The sequence below is a fragment of the Amphiura filiformis genome, chromosome 2, assembly GCF_039555335.1.
Source record: "Amphiura filiformis chromosome 2, Afil_fr2py, whole genome shotgun sequence".
In the NCBI taxonomy this organism is placed as follows: domain Eukaryota; kingdom Metazoa; phylum Echinodermata; class Ophiuroidea; order Amphilepidida; family Amphiuridae; genus Amphiura; species Amphiura filiformis.
The window spans coordinates 52294928-52318134 of NC_092629.1; the positions used below are offsets into that span (position 1 = coordinate 52294928).

At 36.7% G+C, this 23207-nt stretch overlaps 1 protein-coding gene across 1 annotated transcript in view; it reads right to left on the reverse strand.

The window, feature by feature from the left end:
- The window catches only part of LOC140146360 (uncharacterized), a 78038-nt gene that overhangs the window by 26462 nt on the left and 28369 nt on the right, over nucleotides 1–23207 (reverse strand). Inside the window, exons 2-3 of the mRNA XM_072168179.1 lie at nucleotides 4619–4952; nucleotides 1501–1602 (exon numbers count right to left, since the gene is read on the reverse strand). Coding sequence (XP_072024280.1) covers nucleotides 1501–1602; nucleotides 4619–4709 — 193 coding nt within the window. The 5' untranslated portion in view covers nucleotides 4710–4952. The remainder of the gene's footprint in view (nucleotides 1–1500; nucleotides 1603–4618; nucleotides 4953–23207) is intronic.

Here is a 23207-nt window from a genome sequence, read left to right on the forward strand (position 1 = left end):
CGAATGGTATACAGCAAGCCAAATAATTAAGGTACCAGTTATGTTCACCTCTTGTATATCGTAAATAAAGACAGATATGTCATAATTGAAACCGGTAGACAATAGCTGCATCTGTTAGCTTGAATTTAAGACCTCATTTTTTGAAATTGTTCAAGAAATAAAGACACGACGATCCAAGAATCCAAGGAAGATGCCATTTGAAAAGTTGCAGTTTGCTCCATTGGATGCCCTATTGATTTGCACACAAAACGTTCGCGCACAAGAGAACTAGCGACGTGCTTCCATTGATTAGCACGTTAAAACTTTCACTAATTAGGACACAAAAGTGCAACTTTTAATTTCGTTTCTTCATTAGGTTTTACATCACCGTTTCTTAAATTCTCAACTAATTTCAACATAAGGTGTTAAATCAGAGCTAAAGAGTACATGTATTGGCTGCTTGTTTTAATTTTGACATATTTGCCTTTATTTAAGATATATACGGGAGTGAACACAACTGTTACCTTAATTCTTTTGCTTACTGTATCAAGGGGTATCAAATGTTTTTATAAACTTAAAAATTAACAATTATGGAAAACTTCTAAATATTCTAACATAATTATCCTAACACTATTGCCATAACGACCTATATAATGCTTGTCACTCATTCACAGGCACAATAGAGGTAATCCGTGTTCTATAAGCTGCATATCCTATCAACGACTGCTTTACCTTGTTCAGGACTTTCAAAAGAAGTCCCTGCATGTGCAACCATCACTGTTTCAAAATAGCCCGCCAAAGTTATGCAAGTAACTCCGAGGTCGTGCATTGAATTGGTTTGAATGAGGAATACTACGGGAACCAGCGCCTTTTGTTAGAAGTCACACACTGAGTGAAGTGGATAACCTCTATACATTCATTGACATTATACAGGATTATTTGATATCCTTTTAAGGCGAGTGGGAAGACAGGAGCCATATTAATCAATTTTCCAATTTTCAATATTAATCGATTTTTGCCACATAACTAAAAAAAACTTTTGAAAACGGCAGTATCTTTCTCAATGGTCTTATATTTCGCATCATAGGTTTTGCGGTTATTGAGTTAAGTCCATTATTAGTAAATCTAAAGTTAATGGTCGCTTTTCCCTTCCGAGAAAAAGAATATGCACATCGGGCGGAAATGACACCCCTTATATCAAGTGTTTGGGTCGCCTTTATAGAGCCTGTTAGAGCCCATATCATTCATCTTGGGTTTCGGCATTATTTGCCTCAATATTTGAATGCAAACACCGCTAGGTGTTGCTCCCCTCTGACCAGCCTCTGTGTGCTTGACATAGGCTTCAACAGCTTTCTTAAGAACCACTGAACAAATACTAGGCTTATTTGTACTCATTTTAACGCATTGGTCATGCTGATTCCAAATATGGTCATGAAAATTGACAATTCTGAAAAAAATAACTCGCCGGCTGCAGCTGTCGATACCCGCGGAGAGAGACTTAATATCAGAAATGGCACTTACTGCAATAGTACTCGTCGTCATGTAGTGGACACTGGATCTTGCTGTCACACACTTTATTCATGGGAATAACCTGTCCGTCAGGTGAGCCTATACATGGGTATCCTAAATTAAAGAGAAAAAACAAAGGCGTGGAATAAGTTATATGGATTTACACAGTCGTTAGAATCATAAATTTTTGAATTAAAATACTGGAACTTACATTTTTGCAACATGCTACGTTGCGTCTGAAACCATCAGATTTCATCATGCAATTGACCCCGCTGGGCTGGTCATGTGACACTCCGCCGTGTACCTCCACCTAGTAAAGACACTGGTCCAGTGATTCTTGATAAGGAGTAGCAGTGGCATAGGAGAGGCATCAAAGAAGCCATCTGGGAGAGAGTAGAGCAGACATCACTTGATAAGAAAGGGGGACTGAGACACAGCTTATCTCACACATGGGACCGGGTCATCAAGACGATCCCTTACCGTCTCATTGTGTCACATGACCAGGTCAGTGGGTCACTTGCCTGATGAAGTCGGATGGTTTCAGACGCAACGTAGCAAGTTGCAAAAAATGCAAGTTCCAATATTTGATTTAATTCAAAACTTTGTGATTTATACAGGGAGGTTGAATGAATTATGGGAAGGGGAAGTGACATTACGTCACGATATGTATTCCAGCACGTTTATTTCAATTCACTTCCTACATGATGTTATTTTACTCCCGTGTTGTGTTACTTGTCGTATATATAAGTACAAAAATACATTTGTAAGCATTTCTTTAAGGGGGTACTACACCCCTGGTCAATTTTGTGCCTATTTTTGCATTTTTCTCCAAAATTATAGCGCATTCGTGACAAGTAAGATATGTATATTATAGGGGCAAGGACTACAACTACTGCACTGGAAATTTTATTTCAACACAGACAGCAGTTGTGGAGTTACAGTCAAAAATGAGGGGAAACCAATATTTGATCAATAAATCAATAACTACTTGCCTTGAGTTGCTGAATTTTCAGTGCAGTAGTTGTAGTCATTGCCCCTATAATATACATATCTTACTTGTCACCAACGCGCTATAATTTTTGAGAAAAATGCAAAAATAGGCACAAAATTGACCAGGGGTGTAGTACCCCCTTAATTTCATAAATTATAAGTTGAGTATTAAATAGATGGCATTTGACAGTGGCTGTTGAGGTACATGGCCAATCAGTCGTGAGCATGCTCAAACGCTGCTGTATGTGAAAGTAAATGTGGTCTCCCCGTCAGTCCGAAACACCGTCAGTCGAACCACCGCTAGTCCGAATTTTTAGGGTTAGGGTAAGGGTTAGATTTAGGATTATGGTTATGGTTATATTAGGGTTAGCGTAAGGTAAGCTTAAAATTCAGACTATAGCGGTCGTTCAGACTGACGGGATTTCGGAATGACGGGATGTCCCCAAGTAAATATATGGCTGACAACCAGTGCGTAACTCTTCGTGGCATTCCCCGGTTTGAAGAGCTCTAGGTTTTTTTTGTTTTTTTACTTAAAGGGCATATCTGTTGCAAAAACAAGTTTAACTCCATTCGAAGAGACTAATTATCACATTACAAGTTGACACTCTTTCCAACTTTTTCTATTCGTATTTCTCCTTAAAAAAAAGAGAAATTGTGTTTGTAAATTCTAACTCGTACACCAATTTACGGTCCTTCCCCCGCTCGAAGCAAAATTGATTTCCATGGCAGGAGACTGGTGACGTCACAGTAAATGACGAGAGTTTCACGAGAAATCGGGAAGGTTCCAACAAAAGGCCATTAAAATTGTTTATTTGCATAACAAATATAATTTCGATATACATCACGCTCAAATTCTAAAATTGCGCGGTAAAAATGGGTCTAACATATTTTTTATTGTTTAGTCCAAATATTTCTCTAAAACGTGATATACATATGAATAGTAATATCACAATTGACTAATATAAAAAAGAAGCGGCTGATTTTATCCTTATGTTTAAAAACCAATAAATTTATAACACTTGATTAGACTTTCTTTCTGAGGACAACAACGGTATACGTTCTGTGCGTTGAGAGCGTTTACTGTCCCTTTTCTCAAAGCAGGCACATCTCATTTCATGATGTCAACTTTTTTCTAGGTCAAATGTGTCTCGTTCGAAGGAACTCACCGCTTAAGTTGGTTTTTGCGGAATATCAATTTTAAACGTCTTATTTTATCAAAAAAGGAGTCATTTTCATTGTCTTCATAATATTAGCTTGCCAAATGTTGATGTTGTCCGAGCAATATATATGACCTTTAACACGAAATATTATGACACTTTCAAATTATCATACCAAACCAGTGATATTGTACGTCGCAAAAGAAAAAAGAAGTATAAAGATTATTTGGAAGAAAAATTAGCGTGTGTTTTGATTTAACAAATGTCTGTAAAAAGTCGGAAAACACCTTTATTAAACTTCATTTTTTGTTTGTAATTTAAATAACACAATAATTATTCTCTTCGAATGAAGTTAAACTTATTTTTGCAATCCATATGCCCTCTGCAATGAGTGCGAAGTGCGTAGCAATGCTAGTTTCATACTTTCTGCCGCTTGCCGCTGAGCAGACGCGTCATCATGTTCTTTTCTGCAAGCGGAGCTATACACCTCTGAGCGGCAGTGGCATGACTATGAAAGCCAATGTTGCCACTCAGCACCGCCAAAAATCATATCTTGTTCTCATACGTCAGAGCGCCACCGCTCTCGAGTTGACTTCAGCTGTGACTTGAATTCAACTCATAGCGATCTGCCGCTTTGGGCAAAGCGGTGGAGTGATCGATCGGCTTGCCGCTGGTCACCGCTAGCGTTTCAGAAGCGACTGCACAGCGAAGCAAAAACGTGGTCAAAGCGGCAAGCGGCAAGCGGCATGAAAGTATGAAACCAGCATTAGTCTAAAAGCTAAGAATATAGATATGTAGAGCTTACGTAATATTAGAAAGGGCGCCCTAGAAAAATGTGGTTGAAGCAACTTTTGATTGACTAGATTCGGTAGCGTAGCTAGGATTTTAGTTGTGTGGCGGTGAGGGAGCATGAGCCAAATTTTTGTCACCATTTGTCATCCCACATTTAGTCACAAATAATTAATAAAACCAAAAAACATTACCTGTTGTTTCATTGACGGCAATGACACCCAATGCAGACGAAAAGGAGTATCCAAGAAGTGACAATAAGATACCACGTAATTGCCGTGCCATTTGAGTATGTCATGTTTCTCTGTACGGTTTCAGGTAGTCTGATGATATATCTTTGTATGGTTTGAGTTAGTCTGGTTATTTCTTTGCATGGTTTTGAGGTAGTCTGATATTAAAATATGCTTTATCCATGAGTAATCCAGCACGTACATGTACATGTGTTCACGTAAAATGTCAGTAAAGTCACCACTACCGAATGTGGAACAATCCTTGCTGCACGATGGCCTAGTTGTCACACGTAGGGATCTGTAAGGGTAAACAACAGAAACATGATAAATGAGCAAAATGACATTTTTTGTCATGTTCCATTCCCCAATGTTTTGTTGTTCTTCTACGTCATCTTCTTTATCCCATTTTTCATGCTGCTGCTGCGTATTAATTTTTCCATCCACTTTTTCTTCGTCCTTTCCTCATTATGAATTCGCCTAAAATATTTCTACACCTTTTAGAGCGTAATATCCAAATGGTGCCCAAATATTTGTGCCAAAAATCGCCCCACGCCAAAATCTCCCAACCCCACACCTTTATGGACCTGCCAAAACATCTTTGCCTCCCCTTTTGACTAGCCAAACCAAAATAAATCTTTGCCCCCCCCCCCCCCATAATTCACCACCCTGATGTAAAAAAAAGGGGGAAAAAAGCGCAGTGATTTATAGTGCGCTACGCACAGGCATAACACCTAGACATTGATCCACAAGCCTCAGCACACTTTACATGTTATGCATATAGGCATAATTATTGCCCCATCCATACGCCAACAAGATAGTAAGTGGGAATTATCGTATTTTACCTTATTATTTCGGCTTTAAAGGACAAAAAAATCTTCCTGGCTGTTATTACTAATATGTTATTTCGAATAACAACTATCTCTGACGAAGATCGTACATTACGGCTTTATAACATTGTCTTTGTGCGTACAGTGGAGCATTTACGGTATTGGATTTGTAATGGGATTTTATACGTCAGCTGACTAAGAGTCATGTCTTCGGGGTCATTCATACTTTGGGTATTTTGAACTCAATCTGGGAAGAATTCTAAGATAACTGGTATCCACATTATGTCACAGGACTCTTGGGGATGACACGATTTAGTATAATTTGTCAGCTGTTTTCCGCCCGGGGGGTTCTTCCTGGTTGCAGATGGACAGGGATGTGCCACAGTTTTGGGATACCTGGCGATTTTGGTACTAGTATATCGATGCATAGACCATTGTAGACAGATCGATGGGTGGGTTTTCAGTGAAGCCCAATTGGGCAAAAGTGCCCTTATATAAGCAGCAAATTTGGGAAAAATTGGAGTGCTTTTTGTGGAAAATTGGTACCCGGAACACCAGTCCGAGTAGTTCAAGATTAGGATATTTTATAACAAGTCTGGTCAGGAAATGTGTTAAAGTATGACTTTTTATAATATTTTTAATAGAAAATATCCAGGAATGCTGATACAATAATTTAAAAGTAAAAAAAAACAATGAATGAAGACCTTTATTAATTAAATTTGAGAGAATTAATTAATTTTTTTAATTAATATGCAAACCTCAGAGCAAGTAATTAAAATCGTTTTGGATGATATCACATGTTAAACAAATATCCAAAACAATATTCATCTAACAATTAAATTTTCAAATTTCAGATTTCAAATAAACACAATCCCGTCATATCAGGCGGGTGGTCTTCAAAAACAAATTGTATGTGCCATGCAGACTTTCTCTAAATGTCTCTATACCTACTTTTTGCTGTTTTATGCTACTTATCGGTATACCAATTTTCAACACTGAAAAACACCCAAAAGTCACCAAAATGTGCCCCAATTGGGCGCTTTTAAGGGCACTTTTGCCAAAATTGGGCACATTGATCTTCACTGAAAACCCACCACATCAATACCAAAATCGCTGAAAAGGTATCCCCAAACCGTGGCACATCCCCGTATACCTTCAACCCCCTGGCACAACCCAACTTGGGTTTAAACAAACAGGGGAATGTGTCGGCATGAGATTCGAACCATAGGGTTGTGTGCCGGTCGGGATTTGTGCTTATTTGTAGTCTTGTTTAACTATCAAACTTTGGTTTGGTAGACTGTTCTTTCTTTCTTATTAATAATATTCACTTTCTTCTTGTAGCGAGAAATCGTTCCTCATTGTGTTGATTTGTTCATGTGCAGGATGCGTAGCCCCTTTACCTACATTAAGCGCGCTTCAGACTCCATATTGTACGTACAATATTGTATGTACAATACTTTTCGTGACGTCAAAAAGTATTGCACGTGCAATAAATAGTATGTACCGGGAAAATATATATTGTGCTACAATCGTTGGTTGCTTAATTGATACGTAGTTGCCAAATTTCTAAGAGTGGTAAATTTAGTGAGTGTTCGTGCACGGAATGATGAACATCTTTTTATGTCTTTTTGTATTCAACTGTACTTAATATTAAAAGGCCTATTAATACTAACGATATTAATAATATTAAAATTGTAATAATAATATAAATGGCGCATTCAGTTCTTATTTATTTATTTATAGATTTATTTATTTAGGCATATTTGTTTATTTATTTATTGATTGATTGGTTGATTGATTGATATTAATATTAAAAGGCCTATTAATACCAACGATATTAATAATATTAAAATTGTAATAATAATATAAATGGCGCATTCAGTTCTTATTTATTTATTTATAGATTTATTTATTTAGGCCCATTTGTTTATTTATTTATTTGTTTATTTATTTATTGATTGATTGGTTGATTGATTGATATTAATATTAAAAGGCCTATTAATATTAATAATATTAAAATTGTAATAATAATATAAATGGCACATTCATTTCTTATTTATTTATTTATAGATTTATTTATTTAGGCCTATTTGTTTATTTTATTTATTTATTTATTTATTTATTTATTTATTTATTTATTTATTTATTTATTGATTACTGATTGATTAATTGATTTAGCGATTCATTTATACTGACATTTAGTCATATATTGATTTAGTCAGTTTCTTAAGTATTATTTGTAGGCCTATGCATTTATTCTGGTTTTGATTTGATTGATAGGCCTACTGACATTTTTATTGTTTTTTAAAGTTTTGGCATATAACATTATACATTATAACACGTTGTGTTATGAATTTGCAACAGCTTTTTACATGTTGATATCGTTGAGGCATGTTATGATGGTGTATGTTATAGACCTACTTATGATCATCCCAATACATCCATAAACGTGTTAATGTGAAACGAGATTACTTGAAATATATATGTCAGAGTTGAAAGAGTTTCAACTACGAACATAATTCTGAAATATGTCTCTCTGATTGGTTGATTGTCAAGAGGATTACGGCATCCTCAAAGCCTCTTGCTGTAATTCTCTAATCTATATCTATTATAGGACCGATCTTTTGAAATCCATACAACCGTGTCAAATGAAATAGTCTCGGATCATAGTTTGTGGACGATACAACATTGATACGTCAGATTTCGGAATTGTGTTTAAAATAGGCACAAATCACATTGAAAACAGGTTGAATGCTGGCAAAAGTAGATAAAATAACCCCGGGGGGCACTCCCTATCTGAAATGGCAGGGATGTGCCTCGGCCATGTTAAAAGTAGGGTGCATTCAGGTCAAATGTACAATTACAAAAATATGGGGTCATTCAGTACACAACCTGAATAAAAATGGGGTCATTCGGTATGAAACTTTGAAAAAAGGATGGTCATTGGGGTAACAAAAAGTAAAATGGGAGTCATTGAGTACAGGATTGCCAAAAGAGTATCATTAAGTACACATAAATAAGTGCCAAACTGCGTAAAAACAACTTGGCCACCTTGGAAATGTGAAAAATCTCATTATTTCTGGAGGAGAACACAAATACCACCTAAATTTGGGAATTAAAAGGGGGTCATTGGGTATAGCAGGAAATAGAAAAAGGGGGTCATTGAGTACATGGATTTTTTTAAAGGGGGTCATTGGTTAATAGGTAGGACCATAACACAAAAATGGGGGTCATTGGGTACAAGCCGGTTTGAAAAAGGGGGTCATTCCCGAGGCACATGATGCGTATCCACTATGGAAGTGCCCCCCCCCGGGAAAATAACTATGGGTCGAATTTACATTAATCTGTGTCCTGGGCCAGGATAACATTTAGGACTCCTTCGCATTCTAAAATAATACTTTGAACACCAAATGTCCTTGCTTTCATTTTCTCATTTAATTTGTTTTAATTGTAATTAATTTCTTTGTCCACTGGCTCTGTGGTAAATCTTTATCGCCCATTACCCGTGTTAATCTATTTATTTATTAAAATGCACCATCTATTAAATTCCTGTAATACAATGTATAGGCCTAGTGTATTTGATAACAAATTTGTTTTTATTTTTTATTGGAATTTGGGTGCATTACACGATTTCATATATATAAAATATGTTTGGGCATGGCGGAATTAGTATATGATTAAAGATAGACATACTCTTACAGTCTGTCCACTTAGAAGTACAAACCAAATCTGTGGCATCGGGGGTCGATGCTTTGCGTCACACGCGAGCGCGACGCGCCGCGTAAAGAGCGTGGTGTACAAATCGCGCAACAGTTGGCGCGCCAAAGAAGCATTGCGCTGAAATAATTATTCTCATACCTCCAGTTTCCGAGGTCTATTTACTTTGTACTTCTATGTGGACAGACTATAGGCCCCCTTTTTTTAATGTTTGTACATTATTAATATTAATATTTATGTACAAAATGCAAACGAATGTATATATATTTGATTGTTTTGTAAACATTAAATTTGATGTTTACTCATAATTATGTCTGGAAAGTCAGGGAAAAACTAAGCAGCATCGGTATTTAGTTTCCTGGGAAAGTGGATCAGATGAGCAGTGAGTAAAAGCATTCGCCCTAAATCTTTATTTGATTTTTATTTTTTTTTGAATTTATTAGGCCTACTGGTAAAGTGCAGAAAAAACCTCAAAACGCACTCTAGGATTTTTCATCAGCAGCAGTAGAAATTTATCTTGCATAGATTTTCTGGTGTCCTCGCTTGGATTTAGCAAACAATGAACCGTCAGGGTTATAGCGCGGGATTTAATCTGATTCAACTAGTCGTGGCACGTATATTTATTGCACGTGTAATACTTTTTGACGTCACGAAAAGTATTGTACATACAATATTGTACGTACAATGCGGAGTCTGAAGCTAGCCTTACTTGTATTATGCTGGGGAAACAATTTAAAGCATCAGTAATGATCTCATGTACTTGTGTACTTGCGTAATATTTGTTTGTGTGTATTGTAAACCTCGACTGGTAGCCTAATGGATAGAGCGTACATGTACGTCCGTCTAGAGATCGGAAGATCTTGGGTTCTAATCCCATGCCGGCACATTTCCTTGTTTTTTGGGTTGGGTTGTGTGCTGGTCGGGATTTACCTACGACACTTGATATATGTGACCGTACACGGCGAATGAGCCGTAAATTCCTCCCTTGGTAAATTTTGTTTTATTTCGTGCTTAGAAAATATACATCATAAGCTTTAAAATGGTATATTATTTGACTTCAAACGGTATCCAGAAGCGGGGTTATGGTTTGTTGAACTTCGTTCCTTCAACAAAATGGTAGCTTTTTTTTCGTTTCTACATTTGTCTCTTTTTCCACAATAAATATCACAATAAATATCAAACAGTCATAACTGGCGGTCATTTCAAATCACCCCAAGTAAACGAGGTTCAAGGAAGTTCTCTCATTGTTAATGGTTGGTTATACATACCTATACAAAATACAATGCCTGGTAACCCATCACTTGAACAGGATTTAGCCAAAGCAAACAAAGACCAGAGCTATTAAAATTCTACAGCCATCTGAGGTAGAAGCTTATTATCCTCTTCAACAACTAGGATTATTGATTGGTGTTTGACTATAAAAATGAGACAGATGTCACACCAGCTAGGGAATTTACGGCTCATTCGTGCTGTACGGTCACATTGAGAAACACGGTATTCAATATAGAAATCGTAAAAGTATCGTCATCATCTATTATCAAATGTGCATCAGATTTGATAACAAAGCGGTTAACAATGTTTATTATTCAAACAGTTGAATTCAAGTAGAAAGCCCTTTGTTTTCCTTGATATCCTATTTCTCTCGATAAATGTCAAACCATTTCAAAGATAATTATTCTCCAACAAATCGGCGCCTGATCACACACTCTGCATTATATATACATGTTTGTTTTTTACATTGAAGTTCAATAAAAGGTATGCCTATATTGCAACGTTAATGACTTGAATATGGTTACAGGAGAACAGTATGTTTGAGTAGTCTAATGACGTTAGTCTACTAGTATTTGATGGTACATACGGTATTTATGAATCGCTGACGTGTCTTTTCTCTTTTAGAAATTTTTTTAACAATATAGTTGTATCCATGCATTATTTTTCATTTTCTTTTGAAGATTATGAAAATAGAAGGTTTTTTGTTTGTTTGTTTGTTGTTGTTGTTGTTTTGGGGTTTTTTTTCAGTGTAATATAATATATTGAAGTAAATCATACTTTTATCACTACAACACAAGATTTTCAGCTATTTTTCTTTTACACCAACAAGCAATCAAAAGGAGCAAAAGTTCACAAACATTACCCTACAGGGTGTCCCAGAAATCAGCAGAATGGAACAAAAGTTCACAAACATTACTCTACAGGATGTCCCAAAAATCAGCAGAATGGAACAAAAGTTCAAAAGCATAACTCTACAGGGTGTCCCAAAAATCAGTAGTTAAAAATCTGACACTCGTCTTGACCAAGTTTCAAGGCAAAGTATGCAAAATAAAAGTGGATTTGCATGGATTTTTAGCAAAATATTGGCAAAATTAAATTGTAATGAGCTTCCCCAGTCATTTTAGCTCATTAACTTGATTGATTATTGATAAAAACAATAAGATACAAAGAAAATATAAATTGATATATTTTGAAAACCGTATGTCCGATTTGCTTCAAACAAAGGCATATTAATAAGTGTGCTTTGCTCTACTCAATTAATCTCCATTGTGTTCAATACAGGGTGTCCCAGAATGATTTTACCGTGTTTGAAAAAAATATTAAAAATATATAGTCAACAGTGTATCTAATTTTAATAAGTGCAATACAATGATACACGTGTTTCCTACTTATTCTGTGACTTACATATAAATAGCTTGATTCGTTTTGGGGTGGGGTTGGATGTTTGTATATTTGTTTGTTTCAATGTTTCAATATTGACGCTGATTAAGCTGCTACCTGCAAAATTGCATTGTGTCTGTTCAAGTGTGTTTAAAGTAAATTCTAGGAATTCCTTTTTTTTATTGATATGTTTTTCTGCGCAATATATTTTGCTTTAAACCTCGAAACCACCCATTGAATCGAAATATTCTCCTCTACGTTACCGTTTTCAATAGGTTTGGCCATTCTTCTTCGCCACCCAAGTGTTAAGATATTTTTGGGACACCCTGTATAGTAATGTGTGACCTACTTTTACTAAACCAGGACAATGGCTTCTTCACGGGCATCATGGCTAAACGAGACAAATGGCAACAAAGGCAACAATTTATCACAATTGCAACCATTACGCCACAACTACGTGCGAGAGCAATAGGTCCCTTACTTGCTAATATGTTAATAAAGTGTTCAAAACAATACCCCCGCCCCCCCCCCCCTGTAAAATTACAAAACATTTCTTTGCATAACTTGACATACATTTAAAAATCTTTTTGCTACCCTCCAAAATTTATTCCTTTTCAAATTTTGTTTTGGTCAAATCCGAAAAGGGGGAGGGGGGCAAAATCAACAAATTGTGCGCAAATGTGCTGCAAAAAGTGAAAATTTTTTCGTAATTTGGGGTCTTTACTGGGGGCATCTGTGGCAAGAGTTAGAACTGGGGAATAAACCCTCCCCCCACCCCTATGTCCCTCGATGTCCCACAACCGGTGGCTTTGTCACTGAGGATATGCACTGTCCATATTTTTGTGTCTTTTCTATAATACATGTACATTAAATATCACGAAAGCAAAACATTAGTGTGACCCCGATGGTGTCACATGAAAGAGAAAAAGTATGACCATATACTACAATCGAAGCCCTATTATTGTTCAGCTATGGTGCGGTAACCGCTGTAGTTTGAGTATCTTTGCTTTCAGTATGACAGTATACCACAGTATACAGTCGAAGTGTGACAGTATACCACATAAATACTGTCGAAGCCCTATTGTTCAGCTATTGTGCGGTAACTGCTCCCGTTTGAGTATCTTCCTTTCAGCCACTTTTTTGACAATTCAAGTCTCTCCACAATCCAAGACGGATAACTTGACACTATGTGCGTATATCAGGTCATGTAGGAAGATTAAGTTTTAAAACAGTAGCAAACATTTCGTCAGATCCTATCCTGACGTCATAATTCACAGAATTGAATATTATTATGGATATCAGGAGTTCATTTGTTGATCAAGATAAATAACATGTTTTGACGTTTGTATACCTGATAGCATGATGACGTCATATGGAGATGGAGGATTTTGGACGTTAATGTCTTTATTGTGACATGGGCTATTCCAGAAAATAAGTGCACACCCTCTGTAGTGGAGTAACTTTTTAATAAAACAAATGCCTGGATTTCCAAGTTTGCTTTTTGAAAACGACTGGAATTTCAGTTGCCAAGGTTACTTGAAAAAAGCTAAACAGCTTGGAAATACAATTAAATGAATGAAGAATCACGGAAAATTAACTTCAAATCGATGATTTCGAAATGTCCTTTTAGCTGTAAACATAGAAATGCAGTGCTGTAATTACGTAAGTAAGTAAGTAAGTAAGTAAGTAAGTAAGAAGCATGCAAGCAAGCAAGCAAGTAAGTAACATACACTTGTATAGGGTGTATCCCCGGGGTACCTTCGGTTCACCAATAATTCAACACCATTAGAAATCGCTACTCATCCAAATCAGGTGAATAAGTCAGTGTGCCAATAACTCAATTCAATCTGAGTGTGTCATAACACTCTTTTGTGAATGAAAAGAATTGTTCAAATATTTGTCCTATTTTACTAACGAGCAATAAAATTCAATAACAGTGCACAAACTTTACCCTATAGTCATTAAATTCTTTATTAAGCAGAAATAATTACGTGTCAGGTACTGAAAAGCGACAATACACAGAAGTTGACAGAAGTCAATAATTTAGACTTGCTACAAGTCCTCAGGCATGTCCTTTAATCAACAGATTTTTTAATTCATCAGAAACCAGTATACACTCCACCATATAGGAATATTTGTATGCCGAGACAGTATGCTTTCAACAATGTAGAGTATGTATCACTGCATGCAATCAAAGTCAGTTGATCATAGCTGGACATCAACCCGAACGTACTAACCAAAAGCCACAAGGGAAAAAGCTACAGCTGCGAAAAACAGCTGGCGCAAGTATTCCACATGATATGATTGCGTCAACATGCGAAAGCATATGGGCACGGGAAGTTTGGCCGGCCAAGGTAAATTCCCCGTGGCAAGGTATGGTCGTCCATGTTTCTAGCACAGTAGCACCCTAGGGTCGGGGGTTCAAACCCGCACCCGAGAAAATGAAAATTCTCTTCATCTTCTTCCTTCATTTCTTCCTTCTTTCCTTCCCCTCAGCGGTGAATTACGGTTATTAATTTGAGATTACCCTATCACTTGTGACACGTATGCGGTATAGTACATGCATAGTACAGAGTGTGTTTATGAGATACACTGAGATGAAGGTACATGTCACTAAAATACCCATGACCATTCATTGGAATGTGCTATGATACACATCGACATCGCCTGGTAAATAATTATATGGGACCGTACAGCTCGAATGAGCCGTAAATTCTCTAAATTGTATTCTGAGATATAGTGTAAAATGTGTATGCAGGTCGTATTCATCGGCGTCTCTAACTGGTGCGACATCTATCTCATTTTCTTAGTCAAACACCAATCAATAATCCTATTATTGAAGAGGATAATAAGCTTATACCTTAGATGGCAATAGAATTTTTAATAGTTCTGCATGGTCTTTGTTTGCTTTGGCTAAATCTTGTTCAAGTGGTGGGCCCGGGGTGGTGGGTTACCAGGCATTGTACGGTATTTTGTATAGGTATGTATAACCAACAATTAACAATGAGAGAACTTTCTTGAACGTCGTTGACTTGGGGATGATTTGATATAATGACCGCCAATTATGACTGTTTGATATTTATTGCCAGCAATGTGGAAAAAGACACAAACGTAGAAATTAAAAAAAGCTACCATTTTTGTTGAAGGAGCAAAGTTCAACAATAACCATAACCCCGCTACTGGATATCGTTTGAAGTCAAATAATAAAGCTTATGATGTATATTTTCTAAACACGAAATAAAACAATTTTGACTGGGGAGGAATTTACGGCTCATTCGCCGTGACAGGTCACATATTATACAGCAGGGATACTAAAATCAATACCCAGACGCCGATTTTAAGGCTTGCACTTGAATATATGTTTTGAAAGAACATGAAAGTCGTTAGTGAGCGTATAGACAAACAACCGTGCGTTTTGAAATCAAAAACTGACAAAAATTCAGATTTTATATGTGCAGAACAGAAAAAATGACAGCTGCCCTCATTCGTAAACAATCGGGGTAACGAAACAAATCACATTACAAGCGCAATGTGGACCACTGGTGATCAGTCTAATGCAGATGGCGAACCAGGCTCACTGACATCTACAGAGGTCGGTCACCATTATATTGTCAATAGCCTCAGTCGGATGTCACTCGGCCCATTATTTGTCTCAAAACTATTAAACAGGTCGGAACAAAATGCGTGGCTATTGAAGAACAAGTGGATTCGACCTACCATCATGGCGATTTCTGCCATGAAGATATCGGGGCGATGACACTCTGTGATAATCTGGGAGGTGTCGTTCTATAGGCCGCTAATTGTCATGATTCTGGAGCTACATAGTGCTTTAGCCACAAATGGCAATACGAGTAGAAAACCAAACTTTAAACAAATGAATGAAACGGTATATATTACTTATTATGGGCTTTAATACTGAACAATAGAGGCCCTGCATGAAATTATCGATTGGCTTAACGGCTGTGTGATGTTTATGGAATTGGCTTCATTATTAACTAAATGCAAACTATAGATGGCGCTATTTCTCCTAAATCATATTTTTTATTTGCAAGGGTTAGGTGATTAATACCGCCATTAAAACAGCTGGAATAGGTGCAACAAGCAACAAGGAAATTTTATAAACATATTTTATAAAACAATAAAAGGAATTATTTGTATTAAAAGCTTGAAAGGGTAATTTCCAGTAACTAAATAGCGCCACCAATTTTGGCATTAATAGATACATTTAATATCCGAAAAAGCTTTAAAAAATACTATAAAAGTGAATAATTTTGGAAATTAAAGTTGAGAGCGACTCAAAAGCATCTGTATACATTAGCACAATATCACTTTTAGCTGTTTAAGTCTAAAATTCGGATATACATGTTTTGTTTGAAAATCTAATAAATGATCCCATCAAACAACCGTGCTTCAAACAAAGGATTTGAGCCGGTGTCCTTCACCGTAGTTATGGCGGAGTGCAGTCCATTCAATCAAATGTTGTCATCAACTTATTTGATCAGTGCAGGGTTTGAGTAGTCCGCCATATTTACGGGATGATACGTCTCATGCAAGGCCTCTCTTCATAGCTCGATCAAAAGGAAAGTATCAAAAATTGAAACTAGATCTGGTTACAGATCTGGACCTAACCTGGGGCCGGAAATGCCAGTCTTAACTTAAAGTTTGACCTTTGACCGGCTATTATGGACATCTCACAGCATTAATGGTGCATCACTGTTGCATGTAGGGGCTTTATCCGTCTTCCATAGGCTGAGATACAGCTACTTTTCCGTATTGTTAAACTTTTTTTTTCAAATTTGACGTTTTGACCGCCTTAATGACCTTTGACCCCAATATAAAAAAAACCTCATACACACCGCAAAAATGCATTGTTACAGTTTAAACTAAAAAAATCTACTATGCTTAGTTATGGATATAAAAATTCTTGAAGTTATTTAGCTTAAAACCGGAAATGACGTCTAAATGACCTTTGACCAAAAAAATAAAAATACCGTGCATACATCGGGTAACACTTATGCATATATGAAGTTTATGCCCCTCTGGTCTGGTTACGTTTTGAGATTTAAAAAAATGAACATATTTGATGATTTTTGGTTTTTGACCGGAAGCGACCCGTTAATGACCTTTGACCCCAAAACTGTAGACACCCCAAAGACCCTGGATAGTAGCAATGCATGTGTGCTAATGACAACACTCTGCTATGTAATTTGTAAAAAACAGTGATTTTTTGAATATTTTTAGCTTTCAGACCGGAAATGACCCCCTTAATGACCTTTGACCCAATTTCTGTGAATAATTTATAGGCACTGGATATAGCCGATGCATATGTGTAAGTGACATCATCGTACTATGTAATTTGTGGCAGAAGAAGCATTTTGAAGATATTTGGTTTTATACCGGAAATGACACCTTAATGACCTTTGACCCCAAATTTGTGAATATCCTATAGACACTGGATATAGCCGATGCATATGTGCAAGTGACGTCATTGTAGGATGTAACATGTAGGAGAAGAAGCATTTTGAAATTTGTTGCCAGAAGAAAGAAGAAAGAAGAAAGAACTAGATCTGGTTACAGATCTGGACCTAGCCGGGGCCGGAAATGCCAGTCTTAACTTAAAGTTGACCTTTGACTGGCTACTATGGACATCTCACACCATTAATGGTGCATCACTGTAGCATGTAGGGGCTTTATCCGTCTTTCATAGGCTGAGATACAGCTACTTTTCCGTAATTTTAAACAATTTTTTGCAAATTTGATGTTTTGACCTCCTTAATGACCTTTGACCCCAATATAAAAAAAACCTCATATACACCGGGAAAATGCATTGTTACAGTTTAAATTTAAAAAATCTACTATGCTTAGTTATGGAGATAAAAATTCTTGAAGTTATTTAGCTTAAAACCGGAAATGACGTCTAAATGACCTTTGACCAAAAAAATAAAAATACCGTGCATACATCGGGTAACACTAATGCATATATGAAATTTATGTCACTCTGGTCTGGTTACGTTTTGAGATATAAAAAATGAACATATTTGATGATTTTTGGTTTTGACCGGAAGCGACCCCTTAATGACCTTTGACCCCGAAACTGTAGACACCCCAAAGACCCTGGTTGGTAGCAATGCATGTGTGCTAATGACAACACTCTGCTATGTAATTTGTAAAGACAGTGATTTTTTGAATATTTTTAGCTTTCTGACCGGAAATGACCCCCTTAATGACCTTTGACCCAAATTCTGTGAATAATTTATAGGCACTGGACATAGCCGATGCATATGTGCAAGTGACGTCATTGTAGGATGTAACATGTAGGAGAAGAAGCATTTTGAAGATATTTGGTTTTATACCGGAAATGACCCTTAATGACCTTTGACCCCAAATTTGTGAATATCCTATAGACACTGGATATAGCCGATGCATATGTGCAAGTGACGTCATTGTAGGATGTAACATGTAGGAGAAGAAGCATTTTGAAATTTGTTGCCAGAAGAAAGAAGAAGAAGAAGAAGAACTAGATCTGGTTACAGATCTGGACCTAGTCGGGGCCGGAAATGCCAGTCTTAAAGTTTATGGACATCTCACACCATTAGTGGTGCATCACTGTAGCATGTAGGGGCTTTATCCGTCTTTCATATGCTGAGATACAGCTACTTTTCCGTAATTTTAAACATTTTTTTGCAAATTTGACGTTTTGACCTCCTTAATGACCTTTGACCCCAATATAAAAAAAACCTCATATACACCGCGAAAATGCATTGTTACAGTTTAAATTAAAAAAATCTACTATGCTTAGTTATGGAGATAAAAATTCTTGAAGTTATTTAGCTTAAAACCGGAAATGACGTTTAAATGACCTTTGACCAAAAAATAAAAATACGGTGCATACATCGGGTAACACTAATGCATATATGAAGTTTATGTCACTCTGGTCTGGTTACGTTTTGAGATTTTAAAAAATGAACATATTTGATGATTTTTGGTTTTTGACCGGAAGCGACCCCTTAATGACCTTTGACCCCAAAACTATAGACACCCCAAAAGACCCTGGTTGGTAGCAATGCATGTGTGCTAATGACAACACTTTGCTATGTAATTTGTAAAACAGTGATTTTTTAAATATTTTTAGCTTTCAGACCGGAAATGACCCCCTTAATGACCTTTGACCCAAATTCTGTGAATAATTTATAGGCACTGGATATAGCCGATGCATATGTGTAAGTGACATCATCGTACTATGTAATTTGTGGCAGAAGAAGCATTTTGAAGATATTTGGTTTAATACCGGAAATGACCCCTTAATGACCTTTGACCCCAAATTTGTGAACATCTTATAGACACTGGATATAGCCGATGCATATGTGCAAGTGACGTCATTGTAGGATGTAACATGTAGGAGAAGAAGCATTTTGAAATTTGTTGCCAGAAGAAAGAAGACCAAGAAAGATCCGATAGCATCACAAGACCTAGCCGGTGTCCCGGCTAGGTAAAGATCCGATAGCATCACAAGACCTAGCCGGTGTCCCGGCTAGGTAACTAGATCTGGTTACAGATCTGGACCTAGCCGGGGCCGGAAATGTCAGTCTTAACTTAAAGCTTGACATTTGACCGGCTATTATGGACATCTCACACCATTAATGGTGCATCACTGTAGCATGTAGGGGCTTTATCCGTCTTCCATAGGCTGAGATACAGCTACTTTTCCGTAATTTTAAACATTTTTTGCAAATTTGACGTTTTGACCTCCTTAATGACCTTTGACCCCAATATAAAAAAAACCTCATATACACCGAGAAAATGCATTGTTACAGTTTAAATTTAAAAATCTACTATGCTTAGTTATGGAGATAAAAATTCTTGAAGTTATTTAGCTTAAAACCGGAAATGACGTCTAAATGACCTTTGACCAAAAAAATAAAAATACCGTGCATACATCGGGTATCACTAATACATATATGAAATTAATGTCACTCTGGTCTGGTTATGTTTTGAGATATAAAAAATGAACATATTTGATGATTTTTGGTTTTTGACCGGAAGCGACCCCTTAATGACCTTTGACCCCAAAACTGTAGACACCCCAAAGACCCTGGTTGGTAGCAATGCATGTGTGCTAATGACAACACTCTGCTGTGTAATTTGTAAAGACAGTGATTTTTTGAATATTTTTAGCTTTCAGACCGGAAATGGCCCCCTTAATGACCTTTGACCCAAATTCTGTGAATAATTTATAGGCACTGGATATAGCCGATGCATATGTGCAAGTGACGTCATTATATGATGTAACATGTAGGAGAAGAAGCATTTTGAAGATATTTGGTTTTATACCGGAAATGACCCTTAATGACCTTTGACCCCAAATTTGTGAATATCCTATAGACACTGGATATAGCCGATGCATATGTGCAAGTGACGTCATTGTAGGATGTAACATGTAAGAGAAGAAGCATTTTGAAATTTGTTGCCAGAAGAAAGAAGCAGAAGAAGAAAGAAGAAAGATCCGATAGCATCACAAGACCTAGCCGGTGTCCCGGCTAGGTAACTAGATCTGGTTACAGATCTGGACCTAGGCGGGGTCGGAGATGCCAGTCTGCACTCACAGTTTGACCTTTGACCGGCTATTATGGACATCTCACACCATTAATGGTGCATCACTGTAGCATGTAGGGGCTTTATCCGTTTTCCATATGCTGAGATACAGCTACTTTTCCGTAATTTTAAACATTTTTTGCAAATTTGACGTTTTGACCTCCTTAATGACCTTTGACCCCAATATAAAAAAAAAAACCTCATTTACACCGAGAAAATGCATTGTTACAGTTTAAATTTAAAAAATCTACTATGTTTAGTTATGGAGATAAAAATTCTTGAAGTTATTTAGCTTAAAACCGGAAATGACATCTAAATGACCTTTGACCAAAAAAAATAAAAATACTGTGCATACATCGGGTAACTCTAATGCATATATGAAGTTTATGTCACTCTGGTCTGGTTACGTTTGAGATTTAAAAAATGAACATATTTGATGATTTTTGGGTTTTGACCGGAAGCGACCCCTTAATGACCTTTGACCCCAAAACTGTAGACACCCCAAAGACCCTGGTTAGTAGCAATGCATGTGTGCTAATGACAGCACTTTGCTATGTAATTTGTAAAAACAGTGATTTTTGGAATATTTTAGCTCTCAGACCGGAAATGACCCCTTAATGACCTTTGACCCAAATTCTGTGAATAAATTATAGACACCGACCAAAGTCAAGTCACATGACCTAAGCATGTCACCATCACATGTTATTTGTGGAAGAAGAAGCATTTTAGAGTAAAAATCACATTTTTGCCACTGTGAGCAGGTCAAAGGTCAAATGGAGTTCAATGTCATGTCATATATGGGGACATGGTCAGTGGTGTTTGTGACCAAGTATGGTCAAAAACTGTCAAAGTATAACAGAGCTAGGGCGAAACGTGGCAAGTCACGCACGTGTTGCCAGAAAGAAGAAAGATCCGATAGCATCACAAGACCTAGCCGGTGTCCCGGCTAGGTAAGAAAGATCCGATAGCATCACAAGACCTAGCCGGTGTCCCGGCTAGGTAAGAACGTGGAGAAGAGCCGAAGCCTTGTATCAAGGTTAAAGTCAACTATTTATCACAATTCACAATATTGTAGTCATTCAGCCATAGCTACGCGTGACAGCAATAGGTCACACTCTTGTAAACGTGTCAATCTTGCATTGCCATTACTAAGGGACCGTTCACAAACACTTGTAATGGGGGGGCCTGATGCAAAAAGGGGGCCTGAAAATTTTTGACCCCCCTAAGGAGGGGCCCTGAAAAAAAATGACCACAAATTTGAGTTTATATGCTTTTCTATGGGGTTGACCCATAATTTTCATGTTAAAAAGGGGGGGCCTGAAATTTTCAAGGTCTGTAATGGGGGCCCCCGACAAATTTTCGCGATAAAATATTTTTGCATCAGCCCCTCCCCTTACAAGTGTTTGTGAACGGTCCCTACAGAGGTAACAGAGCAGGTTTGATTCCCTTGTAAAGATAAAATATACATATCGTCACCCTCATAACCAAAGTGCCTAAGTCATTATTACATGTTTCTCATTTGAAATTTTGTAATAAACCCATAATCAATAAAAAAAATTCCCGCCGCATTCTTCATTAACTTGTGGAAACATCAAAAGAGATGAATTCCACAAGTTAATGAAGAATGCGGCTGGAAATTTTATCAATTATGGGTTTATTACTCACAAAATCAAAATTGCAAATGAGAAACATGTAATGATTTTGGCACTTTGGTTACGAGGGTGACGATATATATTTGTCCAATCTAATTACAAATTCTGCCGTTATAGCTGGACATATATTTTTCATTGGTAAGCGTAAAATTAGAAAGAACCAAAAAATATTTTTAAACAATTGTATGCTTAAATGGAGAACCTGTAGTGGAAAGTCTGTATTTTGTGTATTAATAATTCAAGTATCTGTTACAAAATGCATTGTGAACAAACTAGGTCAATAAGAATCAAAAAATAGCATTTAGCATTCTCATTGCAGGCATCGCGTTCATTTAATGAAATTTTACCCTGTTTTCAAGCATCCCCTTTTAACCGAAGTTTTTAATAATTCTGAAAAATATTAAATTTTCCACAAAGCCAGTAATATATACACCATGATGTAATCTCATAGAAAGCACATTTTCTAACAAACAATTATTTTACACCATCTCCCGACACAGCCCAATTTATTTAGCCTGTGCGGTTTATGTAGACCCATTTCAGACCTGTCGTGGAATTTTGCGAAAAAACATCACAAAATACTCCTTGAACCTGTTACCGGTATCTACCAAAAAACGTTGACAACGTAAAGAAATCAGCAAGTTTAAAAAAACCCACCTCGGCTCACTTTTTGAAACTTGGTCCCATTTGTGAAAGGTACTGATTTAAACTTTATCATATTTATATAAATTTAAAACATTTCCAAAGTGTTATGTATCTTTAATGTGCAGATGCGATATTAATTTGTAAGCTTTCTGGAACGACCTGAAAGGTTATTATCTTGTTCTTGCACGGTAAGCCAATATCCTATTGTGTTTTGTTTTATAATAATCATAATTAATGATTGAATTAAACAAATAACACGTAGGCTTGTAATCTTGTTGGAAACGCTGTGTTCTGTTGAAATAAAATAAAAACACTGAGTTGCTGTTGGTGTTTAAAATGGGACCAAGTTTCAAAAAGTGAGCCGAGGTGGGTTTTTTAAACTTGCTGATTTCTTTACGTTGTCAACGTTTTTTGGTAGATTTCTTTTCTTTTTATGAATGTAGCCAAGCAGCTCCAAGCTTGGAAAGT